We start from the raw sequence: 17,635 nt of genomic DNA, 5'->3' as shown, positions 1-17,635 counted from the left end.
AAAAAAAATTATACCCAACTTTTAAGATGAATGTTCTGGACTGGCTGGATCAACATTTCCCAAACTTCTGAAAGCTGAGAGCCAAAGTAAATGAGATGCACAGAAGATGCCCAAACAGCCCCCACGCTCCCCCTGAATCTTTAATTGAATGTAATTTATTTATGATCTGCTAACCACAAATAAAAAGTTATAGAATGTAAAATACATAAGATTGTTACACAAGAGAGAGAAAACAGAAAATAATTATAGATTATCTAAGGGAGTGGTTCCCAAACATTTTCCCCACAGACCACATGAAAACTGATGAGGCTCTTGGTGGACCCTTTAATGATTTTTCTGCCTGTTGTAGCAAGTGTGCTGTGCTGTGCTAGATTCTGTATGTTTTTTTAGTGCTTCTTTTGTTTCTTATGTGAAAATAAATTGTATAGAATTCAAATTGTAATACGATAAAACACACTGTAAGAAATAAAGGAAGCAATAAAAATACAACTAAAATTAATATGAATATTTAATGCAGACATGCCATGGATCACCTGAATGAAGTTCCCAATGTTTAGAGATTTTGCAACTTGCCCAGTAATTTAAAAATTAGAGTCTTCCAATAAAATGATCAACAAGACTCTGGAGATGGTCCTGGGATGGTCTGCGTAATGGGATGCTCAGAGTTTCTCTGCCCTCCTTGGATTTCTGCCTCAAAGTTCAGCCTTGATGGCACCACTAGGTAAGAGGAGGAATTGCCCATCCTCAGAGGAGTCTGCTTCCTAAAGTTTCCACTTAATGACTTTTCTGCTTTCTGACAGGAGCAGCAACTCTTGAAGAGATACAACAAGCATCCTCTACTGAGGGTGCATACCTCTGCAGTGTTGCTGCACGGGGAATAATATAACGATCCCATTGCACCTGGTGCAGAGATGGCAGCAGAATCGCCTACTCACTCACCCACCAGCCAACCTAGGCAAAATCAGACCTGCGAAGCTTGCAGAGAAGCAGCGAAAACACTCATCTGTTTTTTCATTGGTACACAGGCTGGGCATTAGCTTGGACTGAGTGAAGGAAACTGATCTGGAAGCCAGCACAGGCACTGAGCTGTTAGCACAAAGCTGGGTAGAAGCACTTTCATCCTTGCTGGCTTTATTTGATCTTAACAAGTCTCCTGTCACCTCCTCCTCCTCCTCTTCCTCCTTACAGAAGATCAAGGTCAGCTTTTCAAGCACAAATTTTGCGCAAAAGAAGCGAGTCCTTGCTGAAGTTTGTTTCTTGTTTTACCTCATATGGCTACTATTCCTTATCCCAGTTGGCCATTGATTTCTGTTGTAGTCCTTATGCCATTTTCATTCTGGTTGCCAGCTTTCACTCCAGGCGTAGTCTTTCCTGTCCTCTGCCCCAGTCTAAATTCTTTTGAAGACTTCACACTTGGAAGCAAGATACGGATTTTTTTATGCATTTTTGTAAACTTTGGTTGGAGAACTGCATCACAAAATTCAAAGAAGTGCAAATTTTGGAGGATGTTTATGTTTCGGTTCTCATATTGTTTCGGTGAAGGCGAATTTGATACATAAATGTGAACAGGAATTGAATTTTTTTCTCCCATCTCTACCTATGATGCTTGAAGCAAGACAGCAGGAACTAGGCTGTGTAGTCCTTTTGTGCGCAAAGCACGTGTGCAGCAACAGCCACTTCCCACTGTGTGTGTGTTCCTGCCTTCCTTGTACGCTGAAATGGCTCATACTTCATCTAATGATGCTTCTTGTAATATGAGGAACAGGTCTCAGAAGGGCACCACAAAGCCCTTGGATGCTTAATGCAGTTTTCACTGTTTCAGAAAATCCTACTGTCCTAACCAAATGACCCCCAGCTCCTTGTTTCCAGCCATGGAGACAGACGAGGGAAATGAGCAAAGGCTCTAGAAGGCTTTGTCCACTAATAATGGCTCCGTGGGAAAAGCCGCTATTAAGCCCCGCCCCAAGAAGCCATCGCCTACCCTTCAAGGGGAGAGAAAAACACTAACAATACCCAAAGGCCCTTATCAGCCAAAAAGAGTCCGGAATTTGTTCACGAAGTGCTAATAATGATCTGATACATGGAATTGGGGGCATGAGTACACCCCATTTAGAGATTGCTCCAAGGCTCTTCATGGAGCTCCCATCCATGAGGAAGCTTCACAATTTCTTTCTGGCAGCTATGGCAGATTGTTGGGTTTTGCATCTGCTGAATAACATGAAGCCCTGGAGCCTTTTGCCACCTGCAAGGGCGTTCTCAGGGAATGAGGTCTTGCAACGCCAGCATGCGTCACATGTACCAAGGCTCATGTCCCCAAGCGGGTCCTGAATTGGTATCCTAAGGGATGTGAACCAGTGCTGGTTGGATCCCATTGGGAATGGTGAGGCGGAAGGCAGGGAGCCCAACGGGAGGTGAAGCCAGAGCCAATGATAGTGGAACCAGCTAATATCCCCGTCCTTCCTGCTGTGTTCTACAAGGGGAAAACTGAGACTATGGAGGAAGTAGCTGGCAGGCAAAGGCCACCCCTTGGGATGCTTTTAAGTAGGTAGGATCTGGCTGAAGTTGGATTGAGGGTGGAGGAGCAGTGCCTCGTTTGCCTTTAATGGAACAACCTCCACTGATGTGAGCTCAGAATTCAGCATGTGCACCAAAGAAGGAAACTGCAGGTTGTGCGAATAGCCTAGAGTGGGTCAGGAGGTACTCCCTGGTGGATCTCCATTGGCTGCTGCCACTTTTTACGGAGGCCACCCCCCCATAAGGAACAGGACATTCTGTAATGTCTAAAATGGCATCCATTAGCCTGATGGAGCATTGAAGAACTCCAGTAACTCCCCCCAAAATCATGCCCCACCAACCCCTAAAAATACCAAAGAATGGGGTTGTTTTCACCCATTCTTACATCATGTCCCACCCCACCCCCAATTTGGGCCAAATGTTTGGCTTTCCCAAAGTTCAGCCAGCTCTACCCCTCAAATGCATGGAGCTGGGCCTGACAGCAGGGAACATGGGAGGCACTGGTGCATAATCTTTATTGTTATCTTGTCAAACTAAATTGCTTGTTTGAGGCAAGTGGGAAAAGACCCTTGGATGAGGAGGCGAATGGAGAACTGCCCATCTTTTCCTCTTTCCAATTGCCTGTGCTTTCATGGAGTCCTGTTCACGTTGGTGAGATTTCTGCATCCACTCCCAACTTCACGGTGTCTTTGACATCCCTGTGTACTTCAGTCATATAAGATTTTTAAATTTAAAGACCTTTTGCATGCTGTATTTATTAGACAGTGGAGGCAGGTTTGTTACTGCGAATGGGGCACTGCCCCACCAGCCTCAGCTGGCCTCTACCTGCCTACCTTCTTACATACATCCAGTTCAGGGGATGCCACTGTGAGTTTCCTCTTCCTTACTCTCAGGGCTCATCTACACAGTGGTTTACTGTGTAGTGCTACATACATCCCTTTTTAATTTGGTGCTACATACATCCCCTTTTAATTTGCATGGTTTACATGACTTTACCAGCAAACAGAAGCTATCACACAGTTTTCCCCCTGTAAATACTTACTAACCTAATCTTTTGATAATACGAAAAGGGAAGGAAAAAACATATTCACTCCATATCTCTAGTGCTTGCAGATGCTTTGCTCCAATGCTTTTAGGTGGATGTGTCAATTGTTCCCTTCTCCACACCCACTCCCTCCTCCTCCCTTCTTTCATTTTATTTCCTGTAGGCTGAAAAGCAACCTCGGGCTGCTCTTCCCTGTTCTGCTAGCCTTTTTTATGTTGCTGCAAACAGTGCCTTTCTTTTCTTTTCCACCCTAACTTGTGTGCAAAAGCATAACACTGCTCAAACAAAGATTTGTATTTCAGCTGTATTGCCCCAAGGAAAACAGATATTCGTACTTCTGGGTTTTTTTTAAAGGAACCCACTGCAGCATGCTTGGTTGCCAAGCAACCAGAGGGAGTAGAAATGTTAAATTAGAAGGCGTTGTCATTAGGAAACTGTGTGATTGATCCTTCCCCTCAGTGTGAATAGAAAACACAGTGTTTGCAGCTGGCATTGAGCCCTTACTGTGGACGATGCAAATAGAAAATGGAGGTGAAAGGAGTGTCTTTAGTACAAAGTAATGTGGATAAGCCCTCAGTGTTGCCCTTGCAGAACTCAGCAGAGAGTACTATGGGGGCAAACTAGAATTAGTTGGCTCTGCCTGTCATTGGCTCTTGCTGTGCCCGTCATCAGCTCGGGTGCCACCTGCTGTTGGCCTCCCTGCCTTCCACCCTACCAGTCCCAATGGGCACCAGCCACCACTGGCAATAGGCTTACTTCCATCAGCGCATATTAAACTGTATTTCCCAGATGCTCAGTATTACCTAGAACAGCCTTTCCCAACTTTTGGGTCCCCAGATGTTGTTGGACTACAACTCCCATCAGCCCCAGCCAGCATGGCCAATGGTCAGGAATGGTGGGAATGGTAGTCCAGCAACATCTGGGGACCCAAAGGCTGGGAAAGGCTGACCTAATTCTTATGTGTGCCTTGATCCCAAAACTGATCCACAGGGCTGTGGAGTCGGAGTCGTGGCGTCGGAGTCGGAAGCAATTTTGGGTGGAGTTGGAGTCGGAGTTGATGTCGGTCGAAATGTACCGACTCCGGCTTCAAAATAAATTTTGATTGTCAAATTTTTTAAAATATAAATTCAAAATGTTAAAGAAGCTTCCCATGAAGTCAGCTGTAGTTGAGCATTTCACCATAACTCAAGATGGAAAACATTTTATGTGTCGGTGTATGACACAGGACCCAGATGAAGACAAATGCTGTGATGCCAAGATCAGCGCATATTCAGGCAGCGATAAAAATGCTCCTATGAGAGCTTCCAATTTAAAAAGACATTTACAGCCCTTTCCAGGGCTGTGGAGTTGGAAGCAATTTTGGTCGGAGTTGGAGTCGGACAGTAGAAAAATAGAGGAGTCGGAGTCGAAGGTTTGGTGTACCGACTCCGCAGCCCTGCTGTTCCAAGCATGCAGGAGAAGCACATGGAGCATGCATGCCAGTGCTACCCTGGGATCACTGTGTTGCTAAAATTAAAAGCCATTGGGGTTTGCATCATCCTTGGAATCAATGGAGCCAAATGTTTTCATTTGTTTGTGTTGGGTTCCTTCCATCCTGTGTAGCGCTGCCATGGCCTCCCAGTTATTCCCAAGTGGGGGAGAGGCCTTTTCAATACAAACAACACACACAAGAAGGTGCTTAAATGTTTTGGGTGGATGGATTAGGAATAGGTTTGTATACAAAGCGAGCCACTCTGGTGGCTCATGCTGCGTTCTGTTAGTGGCTTACGCAGCTTTAAGGGCAACCTTTTAATAGCTTTTTTTTGTTTGCTTAGCATCTTTTCAGTCTTAATTTGGAATTGCAGCTGACTGATTCCCACTCTTTGATTTAGGATCATGCTTTTCAATTTTCTGTTGTTTTTTAGTCTGCCCCATTTGAAAGAGTCGGCGTAGGTAACAGTGCCTTAGTGAGAACACAATTAATAGCGGGAAGGAACGAGCAGGCATTTATTTATTTGAGAAATTTATATACCACTTAATCATTTCACATATCTAAGCAGTGTACATCAAAGCAAACCATACAGAAAATGAAGCAGGAAAACAAAACAACAAAAACTATCATAAAACCAAACACTACCTTAAAATATCTGCTGGAATGAGAAAGTCTTAGCCACACGTGCCTGACGTTTAACAAGGAGGGTGCCTGTGTAATCTTGGGAGGGAGTTCCACAGGCTTAGGTCCACTACACTGAATGGCCAGCTTCTAGTAGTTACGAGCCATGCGTCTGAGCCATGGGGGAACCACCAACTGAGACTTCTCAAAAGATCTCAGTGATCAGGCTGGGATGCAAGGGGTTTACTGTATTCTCTCTCTCTCTCTCTCTCTCTCTCTCTCTCTCTCTCACTCACTCACTCACTCACACCATTTTTTAAAGCTGAGTTTACAGGTTGCATAAATTCAGGCACATCTGCAAGATTTTATATGGATTCACAACAGTAAAATAATAACAACTTGAACAGTACTGTGATTTTTGTGGATTTTTTCTTGATAGCCAGCAGCTGTAGCATTTGAAGTGATTCTTGAAGTGGGAATAGAGGGTGGGATGGAGGAGGAGGCCCCTGTGGACTGCATCTGGCCTGTGGGTGAGAGGCTTCCCACCCCCTGACATAAGAGCCAGCCTAGTTTCCTCTGTAATATGTTAGAGGTTGTACATTAATTAGATAATAACATTGGACTTGTATGGTCTGTATTTAGTTTTGTCGTGGAAAAATCCTTTATATTTGCGGATGTTGACACACTTTTAAATTATAGCCCTGGTGTGGGTATTAACAGATGGACAATGATCCAGTGAGCCGTTATGGTTGCAGTGACTTATACTTCAAGGCTAGAAGGAGAAACAACCACCATCCACTACTGAAGAGCTCACTGCCCTTTCTACGTTTGACCGTTTATCTTATGATGTCAAGCTTGCTTGGATACCTATGTGAACGTATAGGGTAGCATTCAGTGCTAGTCCTACTCAGAGTAGACCCACTAAAGTGAATAGACATGGCTAACATAGGTTCATTAGTTTTGATGGGTCTACTCAATGCAACCCCATGACTAAATATAGTCGGAACTGGTGGATTATTTTTATTGTTAATGTGAGCTTACAGTATTTCTTTGGTGTGAAAGTACTTGAATTGATCGATGTTTGAGCACATTCATGGATCCACTAGCATTTTCATCCTTCCTTTTTACAGTAAGAATAAAGATGACCAAACTCACAGAGTTGTTCTTGAGATGAATAGGTACTACAAACTATTGCAGACAGAAGGGGCGTAGCTCAGTGGTAGAGCATCTGCCTTGCATGCAGGAGGTCTTAGGTTCAGTCCCCGAGGGGCTGGGAGTGTCCCCGGCTTGAAACCCTGGAGAGCCACTGCCAGTCAGTGTAGACAATACTGAGCTAGACGGACTGATGGTCTGACTCTGTCTAAGGCAGCTTCCTGTGTTTTCTATAAATGGTGACTAGCTTTCAGTTCAGTAACAAGGGACAACCTATAAAGAATCCTTGTTTACATGGACTGGGATGGAGTCTGCTTGAGAATGTTATGAATACTTCTGCAAATGAAATAATAAATCTCCAAATGTATTATACAACTTCAATGGGGACCTCCAAAATAGGGCCAAAGCTATAATAAAAAGGTCCATTTTGACCGGCAGCTGATCAGAAACCATCATTGCTTTTTGGATTGTGGGACTGTCAAAATAATGCAAAACTGTAGATTGGAAAAACCTGGTTGACAGGAAGGTAACCAGATATTAGTAGCATTCAGAGATGTGCTGGCTCACTCATCTGAGCTCAGCATGGTGCTGGGGGCGACACAGCTGTCTCCAATTTCCTTTGCTGGAATGCCATCATGTCAGAAACTGAGCAGGACGTTTTACTTCTTGCTGGATTGGAAAATGGTCTTGGTGGGGCAGGAAAGAAGGGTTAATATCTCGGTTAAGCTAGACAGAAGCTGGACCGCAGACAATATTAGAACTGGGTTGCTAATTAATTTAATTAATTGTTAATTTAGGGGAATGGACATAGTTCAGTGGTAGAGCACCTGTGCTGTATGCAGAAGATCCGTAGTTCAATACCTGGCATTTTCAGGTAACGCTGGGAATGTCCTTTGCCTGAATCCCTAGAAAATCACTGCCAGCCAGTGTGGACAGCCCTGAGCTAGATGGCCTGACTCTGTATAAAGCAGCTTCCTATGAACCTCATCCTCAGTTGTTTTGTGTGAACACTTGGAGGTGACAGATATTGGCATTTGGCAAAGTATCTTCTCAGCTCTTTTATTATAGTTTAGATTGTGGTTTGAGGGAGCTGTAAGCAGCTGTGAAAGGCTACCAGCATGACAATGGGTTCCATTCCTCTCATTTGGTTACTCTGCAAACTGTTGGAAGGCCTAGAAAGTTCTTGAAGAGAATTAAAACTGGGAGAATTATAATATGTGTTATTTATTTATTTATATGCTGCCCTCTCGCAAAACATCAGGGTCGTGTACAGCATGATAAATACATTTAAAAGCAATAGAACACATGAACATAAGAATGTAAGAAGAACCGGCTGGATCAGGCCAGTGGCTCATTTCACCCAGCATCTTGTTCTCACTGAGGCCAAACAAATGCCAATGGAAGGCCCGCAAGCAAGATCTGAGCACAACAGCATCTAATGTTCAGAAGCATACTGCCCTGATAGCCTTATCCTTCAGGGATCTGCCTAATCCTCTTTTAAAGTCATCCAGGTCAGTGGCCATCACTACCTTCTCTAAAAGCAAATTCCATACTTTAACTATGCACTGTATGAAGAAGTACTTTCTTTGCTCTGTCCTGAATCATAAGAACATAAGAAGAGCCTGCTAGATCAGGCCAGTGGCCCATCTAGTCCAGCATCCTGTTCTCACAGTGGCCAACCAGGTGCCTGGGGGAAGCCCGCAAGCAGGACCTGAGTGCAAGAACACCCTCCCCTCCTGAGGCTTCCGGCAACTGGTTTTCAGAAGCATGCTGCCTCTGACTAGGGTGGCAGAGCACAGCCATTACGGCTAGTAGCCATTGATAGCCCTATCCTCCATGAATTTGTCTAATCTTCTTTTAAAGGCATCCAAGCTGGTGGCCATTACTGCATCTTGTGGGAGCAAATTCCATAGTTTAACTATGCGCTGAGTAAAGAAGTACTTCCTTTTGCCTGTCCTGAATCTTCCAACATTCAGCTTCTTTGAATGTCCACGAGTTCTAGTATTATGAGAGAGGGAGAAGAACTTTTCTCTATCCACTTTCTCAATGCCATGCATAATTTTATACACTTCTATCATGCCTCCTCTGACCCGCCTTTTCTCTAAACTAAAAAGTCCCAAATGCTGCAACCTTTCCTCGTAAGGGAGTCGCTCCATCCCCTTGATCATTCTGGTTGCCCTCTTCTGAACCTTTTCCAACTCTATAATATCCTCTATAATATCTTCCACCATTAAGCTTCATTGAATGTTGAGTTCGCATCTGGCAGAGTTGGGTTAGAACACAGCCAAAAGATCCATGGCCTTCTCATTCCCCTAATATACCCCCCCAAATGGAAGGATGCATACACTAGTCCTGGAGTTGGTGTATGTGCTGGAAACAATGAACCATTTGAAAATTACCTATGGCCTTGATGGACCGCTTAATGATCCCCCCCCATTGTAGCAATTGAATGCGCTGTGCTAGATGCTGTATGATGTTTAACTATATTTTTATTGCTTTTATTTCTTGTATTTTATTGTATTACAATTTGCGAAGTCCAATTATAAAATGAGAAAATACAATATAAGAGATAAAAGAAGCAATAAACAAAATTAAAAATGATCATGAATATTTAATGTGGACCTGCTGTGGATCACCTGAATGAAGCTCATGGACAACTGGTGGCCCATGGACCACAGTTTGGTAACCCCTGGGGTAGACATCATTTTTTTTTAAAGAAAATTAAAAAAATATTTAAAAAAAAACTTGGGAAAAGGGAGAGAGAAGGGAAAATGCCACACTGCCCTCCCTTCCACTGTGCCCTGGCAAGATCTGGAGATGGCAACTCATCCACCTTCACTTCTCCCTCCCTTCCCAGTTCCCTCAGATGAGAAATTGATTGTTAAACCACTCTAGGAGTTGTATCTCTGTGAGGGGAATAGGGGATCCCTTTGGGGATCTAGTACTTCATGCAATTTGGAAACTATACTTCTGTTAACATAGCCTAAAATAGCATTTGCCTTTTTTTGCAGTCACATTGCACTGTTGGCTCATATTCAGCTGGTGATCAACAACAATCCCAAGATCCTTCTTGCATGTAGTATTGCTGAGCCAAGTATCCCCCATCTTATAACTATGCATTTGGTTTCTTTTTCCTAGGTGTAGAACCTTCCACTTATCCCCGTTAAATTTCATTCTGTTGTTTCATCCCAATGCTCCAGCCTATCAAGATCCCTTTGAATTTTGTTCTGTAGTCCATGGTATTAGCTATCCCTCCCAATTTTGTATCATCTGCAGATTTGATCAGCATTCCATGCACCTCATCCAAGTCATTAATAAAAATGTTGAAGAGCACTGGGCCCACCCTTTCCTTATGCAGTCGGCATCAGCTAACCTGAGAATCATAAAATACAATAACAAATAGCACCCTTAATGGAAACCAATAAGAATAACAAGGCAGCAGGTTAAAATCAATAAAAAAACCCAGCAGCAATAAAGTATAAAAGAAATTTGTGGGAGTGATTCAATCTGCCTGAAGGATTGTATGTTTATAAGGTCCCATCTGCACTATATATCTGAAGCAGTTTTATACCACTTTAAACTGTCATGATTCCCTCCCCTGCAAATAATCCTGTTAAGGGTGCTGAGGAGACCCATCTTCCCCTCACAAAACTACAATTCGCAGGGTTCCCTGGGAAGAGGGATCAATTGTTAAACAACTCTGGGAACTGTAGCTCCACTGGCAAGCTCACAGTAGGGAGAGAGGTTGCCATTCCTGGGCTGCAAAGCATTTTTTAAGTAACAGTTGAATGTCCAAATGTACACCCATCCTAGCTTTTTGACATCCAGTGGACACCAATGGACATAATACAATTTAATTAATGAACCAAGAACACAAATTTAGACTGGATTCTAATTGGATGTTGGGGACTGGAGGGTGGGAATGGGGGAGAGAAGCCTTTTTGCAGAAAAGTAAAGCATTGCTTTTTTACTACAAACTGTAAAAATGAGACACGTTTTCTTTTCAGACCTGTCTAATCCCAGAACAATTCTTCTGTGATTTTATAGTTCTGGTATTAGTAGATTCAGTGTTTTTAGTTTTTATTGTGTGCTATGCAGGTTTTTTTTTTTAAAAAAATACCTCCTTTAAGTCACTGTAAAATAAAAATAATCCCCCCAAAATATTTTTGTAATACCAGAACAGTAGTGTTTTAACCAATTTTTCTAAGTCCTGAAATTAGTGTTTTAGAGATGATGATGATTGCTTTTTAATTCATGTATTTACTGGTGGGTGGGCAGGCTAGTAAGAATTTTGTTAGGATAGTAACTTGTGTAAATGCATTTGCAAGGGTGTATTCACTCTGCCCCCCCTTTTTTTCATTTGAACCACTTTCGCCTCAGTCCAAATGTCGGGGCTTGTAGAGGCTTCCATGTGCAAGCCAATTGAATGAAAAAATGGACAGCTAGTAACAATTCCTTTTAAAATGCCCTGCTGGGCTGCTGCAATTAGTAGCATCCATGTGTCGTCTTTTCCCTCAGCTAACAATGTCTACTTTGGCCCTAGAGATCCCAAAGATGCAGGCAGAAAGGCCCACAACCTTTTGCCTTCTTCCTCCTATTAAGACCTCAGTTACAGATGTCGCACTTGTGGTTCTCAGGAATTAAGAAGAGCATGTTGATTTTGGTCCAAGAGGCAGCTGTGTCCCATCAGGATAAGAATAGGTTTTACACTAAACACATGTGACTTTATGATAGGAGAAGTTGTTCCAGGGAGAAATCTCCTGAGATGAACATCTACAGGTCCTAGTTGGGCAATTACTTTTGAAATGTTGCTAAGAGCACCCTGTAGAATTCTTCTGCCAGAAAATGGATGCTTTGTCTAAATCTAAGTGTATTAAACTTGCATAGTTGGGATGACCTTGGGTTTCTCTGTTTTTATGCTTAATTTTTGTTGAATTTAACTTATGATGGGCAAACTTACTTGGAAAGCAGTTTTAAAAAATGCTTACCCCAGTTCCAAAATTACACTGTTCCAGCCCCCATCTCTTCCTTTGCCACTTCTTGGCAGGCTGGCAGCAGTAGTAACTGGGAAGTCTCACGACATTCCTCTTTCTTGGGAAAGTCTTCAGTATGATCTTCAGGCATGTTCCAGGGTTCCTTGTGCTTGGGACATGATCCTGAGCATGCTCAGCAGTGTTGCAGGAACAATGAGCCTTGGGACATGTACTCTCTGAGATACCTGATGTCCTGATATTCCCAGTTCCCTCAGATGATAAATTGATTGTTAAACCACTCTAGGAATTGTATCTCTGTGAGGAGAATAGGGGATCTTCTAACTCTCAGCACCCTTAACAAACTGCAGGGCAAACTGATGGCAGGGCATCCTTCCTAAGGAGTGACGGAGAGGTAGGTGGGATGTGCAGGTGGGCAGGTGGGTGCCACGGGCCCAGGGCAGGCTGGTGCCCAAGGGCCCAGTCATGCCTGGTGTTGGCCCTGTCAGGGACTCTAAGCTGGAGGAGAATGTATCTTCTCAGCTTCGATTTGGCTGGTCACAACCTTGACCTAGCTCTGACTCAAGGAGGGTGCTGTGGGTGTCTGTAATGAATGGCAGTTCTGGGGCTAGCTACCCCAGTGGTGAGTCAAGGAGGGAAAGGGTGAACTGAAGGAAGGGCGAGGCTATTAGCACACCTGATGATAGAGAAATTATTGGGAAGCAAGACTGCTTAAATAACCAGATCTCAGAAGAGTTCTGAGGATGAGAAGGGCTCTAAACTCATCTGAGTGGAGAGCTCACCAAGTGTTTTCCGAAGGCAAGAAAACCCCTGGGGCTCTGAAGAACCTTGGAATGCATAGTGGAAGAGTGGAAGCTCTCACAGAACTTTATTCAAGTTTATAGGTCTTTCCCAGCTGAATACATGAAGCACGTGTTGGATGGGGAGTAAAGATAAATGATGGGAAGGATCTGGAGATCAAGATGTTTTCTATAAATCTTCCACAGCTGTAGTTCACAACAGTATTCTCATGTTTATCTTCCTGAGGTTAGCATATGTCAGGCTTAGATGTATTTGTATGTAGAATTCTGTTATCTATTTGTAGAACTCTTTCGTTCCCTCCTCTCCTTTCCTTGTGTATCCCCCCCTTTTCCATCCACGCTGAGTATTTACTTTCCAATTTCTTTGCTGTTTTTCCTTTTGCTATCTTAAACTTAGTTGATCTTTCTCTATATTTTTATTAGCTCTTGGCCCACATTTTTCAAAACTTTGTGTGTGTCGATTAAATCAGTCTAGCCTCTAAATAAGGATTTTAATGCAAAACTTAACTTTCAGAGTTTTGGAACTAATTCATTTGGCAAGCAAAAGGAAGCATATGTATGTCCAGGTAGCGCAGTGGAGGAATTAGCAATTAATTGATTTGATTTGATCATTTTGCCTTGAGTAGAATTATTCCTTAGTCCTGTCCAGGCATGCCACGGACCTCTGCTGTCTGTTGGACTTGTAACACCACAGGTAGTCACTTATAGCCCTTGGTCAACAACTTGGGCTCTGAACACACCATACATTTAAATCACATCCTCCCCCAAAGAATCCTGGGAACTATAGTTTGTTAAGGGTAGAGATGGTGTAGAATATTTGCAAAATTGGATTTGGTATCAAATTCTGGGATAATCTTCAAGTTTGTCTCATTGTCGAATAGGCTCCCACTCTTTGTGTGCATTCACAGCTGTCAGAGAAATTGTAATTTAAAAAAAAAATCAGTGCCAATAATTACATAATTATTTTTGTAATCAGCTGCTGCTGTATACATTATATAAATTATAATGTAGATGTACTGCCTTCAAGTTGATTCTGACTTATGAGCGACCCTATGAATAGGGTTTTCATGAGGCTGAGAGGCAGTGACTGGCCCAAGGTCACCCAGTGAGCTTCATGGCTGTGTGGGGATTCAAACCCTGGTCTCGCAGGTCGTAGTCCAACACCATAACCACACTGGCTCTCATATAAATTATACAGCAACATAAAGAATAATAAAGAAAATATATATACTAATTTTCCAATTATACAGCAGCATAAAGAATAATGGGAAAATTAGTATATTTTTTTGAAAAAATAAAAAAGGGAGAATCTGGAATCACGATAACTAGTGGAACACAATTTATGGTGAATTGTAATTGGCGGCCCATTTGATGAATTGAAAAATGAAACGTAATCAGATAGTGAACCCCGTCCCTAGTTAAGGGTGCTGGAAATTGTAGTTCTGCAAGGGGCAGCAAGCATGGCCAACAGCCAGGGATGATGAGAGGTGTAGTTCAGCAACATCTGGAGGGCTAAAGGTTCTCCACGCTTGATGAAAATGGTGTATGTGTTGCTGTCCCTTCCCAAGGAGGCTGCCCAGAGCAAGTGAATGTGTTGGTGCCTTTGTATCTATGTGCCTCTTCCTTGAGCTTCCTCTTCTGGCCACTCCATTCCATTCCCCTCCCATTTGGTTTTCAGTTGTTTTTCATCTCAACAATCAGTCTGTATTCCATGGCTACTCAGTTTTTTCAGTCCTCACTGAGCTGTTTTTCAGGTTCTCCCTTCTTAGAGATTTTTCCCAATTGTCTGTACTTCTGCAAATATAGGGGCGTTATCCCAGGTCTGCTAATAACCTCTCTCATATGTGTGGCTATTGCCACCTAGGCTACAGAAGCAACAGCATGCAGAAAATTGCATTGGGATGAGAATTTAGAATGGTGTGGAGCTGGTGGCCCTTAACTAGACAGACTTTATCAAACTGAATCTGGAATAGTACCCTAAATTCAAAAAGATCTTTCTTGAACTTATAGTGACAGAGTTTGGTTCGAGGCCCATGTAGTGCCTTAGCTTCTTTCTATTTTGTTTTAAACCAATAGAAGTTTGTATAGCAACAGGTATTTATTATAATTGTTTTTATCAATAGTTTATGGAGATGTTCATTATTTTGAAACAAAGCAACACAAAGAAATTATGCAATTTTATACATATATTTTTATTAAGAAATTCAGCTCTATAAAATCGACTGTATGAGAAGCATTTGCAGGATGTGGGAGCTGTTATTACACTGTGAAATAGTGCTCACATCCACACCATGCATTTAAAGCAGTCTCATGCTTCTTTAACAGTCATGGTTTCCCCAAAAGGATCCTGAAAACTGCAGTTTGTTAAGGGTCTGGGAATTGTAACTCTGTGAGGGACAACACTAACAACACTGAGCACCCTTAACAAACTACAGTCCCCAGGATTCTTTGGGGGAAGCCATGACTCTTAAAGTGGTATAAGAGTGCTTTAAATGTACAGTGCAGATGGACCCTTATACTTAACATAGAATCCTTACAGGTACATTGAATTACTCCCACGAACCTCTTTTATACTTTATTGCTGCTGTTTTAAATTGATTTTTAACCTGCTGTCTTGTTATTATTGTTGATTTCCATTTTGGGTGCTAGTTGTTATTGTATTTTTATGTTAGCAGATGCCGACTGCATAAGAAAAGGTGGGAGATCAATATTTTAAATAAGAAAACCACAGAGCAACCCAAAAGGGGCAGAGGAGGGAGAAGCAAAGGTGAATGAGCTGCCATATTTATACCTTGCCAAACGTGCAGCAGAGCGGCATATTTTAGTTTAGTTTATTGGTATGAGTTAGGCATGGAAAGATCTATCAATTCTGATTCTTTCAGTTTCTCATTTTTTAAAAATCTTAAATTCAGTTCTCCACATTTCTGCAGCAATTTGCGATTTTTAAAAAAAAATCCTCATGAAAATTCTCCAGCATTTTAATGCAACTTTCTCCTAATAAAGACATTTTGTAGGCAGTTTTGACCAATGTACCCATTTTTGCAAGCCATTTCTCCTCAAATAATGCATTTTTGCATATTTTCACATATATTCATTTTTATGCACACTTTCCCCTAACATATGCCTTTTTGTAAGTATTGATTGGTTGACGAATAGCATTGCAAAATTCAGATAAGTGCAAATTTTGAAGGACGGCTCTGTTTCGGTTCTCATATTGTTTTGGAAAGTGAGAATTTGATAGATATGGCTTGAAATGCAAACTGAATCAAATTTCTCACCCATCCCATACACATGTGTATGATCCCATTGTTTTCAAAGGGAGGAAAAATGCATACACCAGCTCCAGGGCTGGCATATGTTGTCCCCCACTTGGGAGTGTAAGTTGGGGGAATGGGATGGTGTGAATGTGACCTAAATTTGCAGTTACTATTCAAGGAAAACAATGAAAAGAGTCCACCTTACATCCCTCCAAAATGGGCACTGTGCAATCAGTGGGCATATTGTGCTTCCCTGCTGATTGACATATGCGAGAAACAAGGAACAACTATCCAAAACTCCATAGTGTATTTTTTCTGTGGCCCATTCATTCCACAACCTGAAATTCAGAGAAGCAAATGCTGGTTAATGTGCTGAACTGAATTTGTATGAGCTGCTGGTGGTCTTAACCAATGGTGGAAACTGAAATCAGATGTATTTTTATGTTTCAAAGCTTTTCTGTAAGCTGGGGGTGTCCTCTGAAAAGTGAGTTAGAAATTATTCTAATTTTGTTATGGATATTTGCACATGCCAGGGGCTTAACCATTTCTTTGTCCCCTACCCCCACCATCTAGGCAATATCTTTGTTGTCAGCCTGTCCGTGGCAGACCTTGTGGTGGCTGTGTACCCCTATCCTCTCATCTTGAGCGCCATCTTCCACAATGGATGGACAATGGGCAACGTTCATTGCCAGATCAGCGGCTTCCTCATGGGCTTGAGTGTGATTGGCTCCATTTTCAACATCACGGCTATTGCCATCAACAGGTACTGTTACATTTGCCACAGCCTCCGGTACGACAAACTCTTTAACCTGAAGAACACCTGCGGCTATCTTTGCCTGACGTGGCTGCTCACCCTGGTGGCGATCCTGCCCAACTTTTTCGTGGGCTCCCTGCAGTACGACCATCGGATTTACTCCTGCACTTTTGCTCAGACTGTCAGTATGTGGTATACCATCACTGTGGTAGTGGTCCATTTCATCATCCCTCTGTCCATTGTGACCTTCTGCTACCTTCGGATCTGGATCCTGGTGATTCAGGTCAAGCACCGGGTGAGGCAAGACTGCAAGCAGAAAGTGCGCGCGGCCGATGTACGGAACTTCTTGACCATGTTTGTGGTCTTTGTCCTCTTTGCGGTGTGCTGGGGGCCATTAAATTTCATCGGCCTGGCAGTCTCCATCAATCCTTCCAAAATCATACCACAGATTCCGGAGTGGCTTTTTGTGGTGAGCTACTTTATGGCTTATTTTAACAGCTGCCTCAACGCTGTGATATATGGACTTCTCAACCAGAATTTCCGGAAGGAGTACAAAAGAATCCTCATTGCTCTCTGGACTCCACGGTTGCACTTTGTCGACAGCTCAAAAGGTGGGACAGAGGGAATTAAAAGCAAACCATCCCCGGCTGCAACAACCAACAACAACCAGGCTGAAATCTTCTTGTAAATAGAAGGGAAACTATTTATTGTGTGGTGTCTGTATATACTATGTAAAGGTCTTGTCATGTGTGCTACAGCAGGGACCATTACTGCCAAACTTGTGCAGATAAATGTCACCTTCTTTTTTCACTCCCCCCCCCAAGCAACGGGCTCATTGTCATGTTTTGCTTACGGTTTATTAGGGTTGCTGCAAAAGAGTATATGCTTTGAAGCAAGAAGTTTCCTGCACATGTTTTCCTTTGGCTGCCAGCTTTCAAGATGGCTTTGGGCAAACTGCCTTACACTGAACTGGGCCATTTATCTCAGCCAGTATTCTCTACTCTGCCTGGCCAATCTCTTCATAGTCTCA

General features: G+C 42.7%; 1 protein-coding gene across 3 annotated transcripts in view; it reads left to right on the top strand.

Moving 5' to 3' along the window:
• Window positions 1-17,415, top strand: part of GPR50 (G protein-coupled receptor 50) — a 35,293-nt gene extending 17,878 nt beyond the window's left edge. The window contains exons 1-3 of one of the 3 annotated variants that reach the window (XM_061598763.1): window positions 12,548-12,820; window positions 15,270-15,361; window positions 16,425-17,415. In XM_061598763.1, the coding sequence (XP_061454747.1) occupies window positions 12,804-12,820; window positions 15,270-15,361; window positions 16,425-17,293 (978 nt within the window). In that variant the 5' untranslated portion in view covers window positions 12,548-12,803 and the 3' untranslated portion in view covers window positions 17,294-17,415. Of the gene's footprint in view, window positions 1-12,547; window positions 12,821-15,266; window positions 15,362-16,424 lie in introns of those variants that run through there. The other 2 variants (XM_061598762.1, XM_061598761.1) reach the window with 2 other exon arrangements.
• The last annotated feature ends 220 nt before the right edge of the window (window positions 17,416-17,635 follow it).

Source organism: Rhineura floridana, chromosome 16 (genome assembly GCF_030035675.1).
Source record: "Rhineura floridana isolate rRhiFlo1 chromosome 16, rRhiFlo1.hap2, whole genome shotgun sequence".
NCBI classification, from domain to species: Eukaryota; Metazoa; Chordata; class Lepidosauria; order Squamata; family Rhineuridae; genus Rhineura; species Rhineura floridana.
Note: the sequence above shows the minus strand (reverse complement) of the source record. Positions and strands in the feature narration are given on the sequence as shown.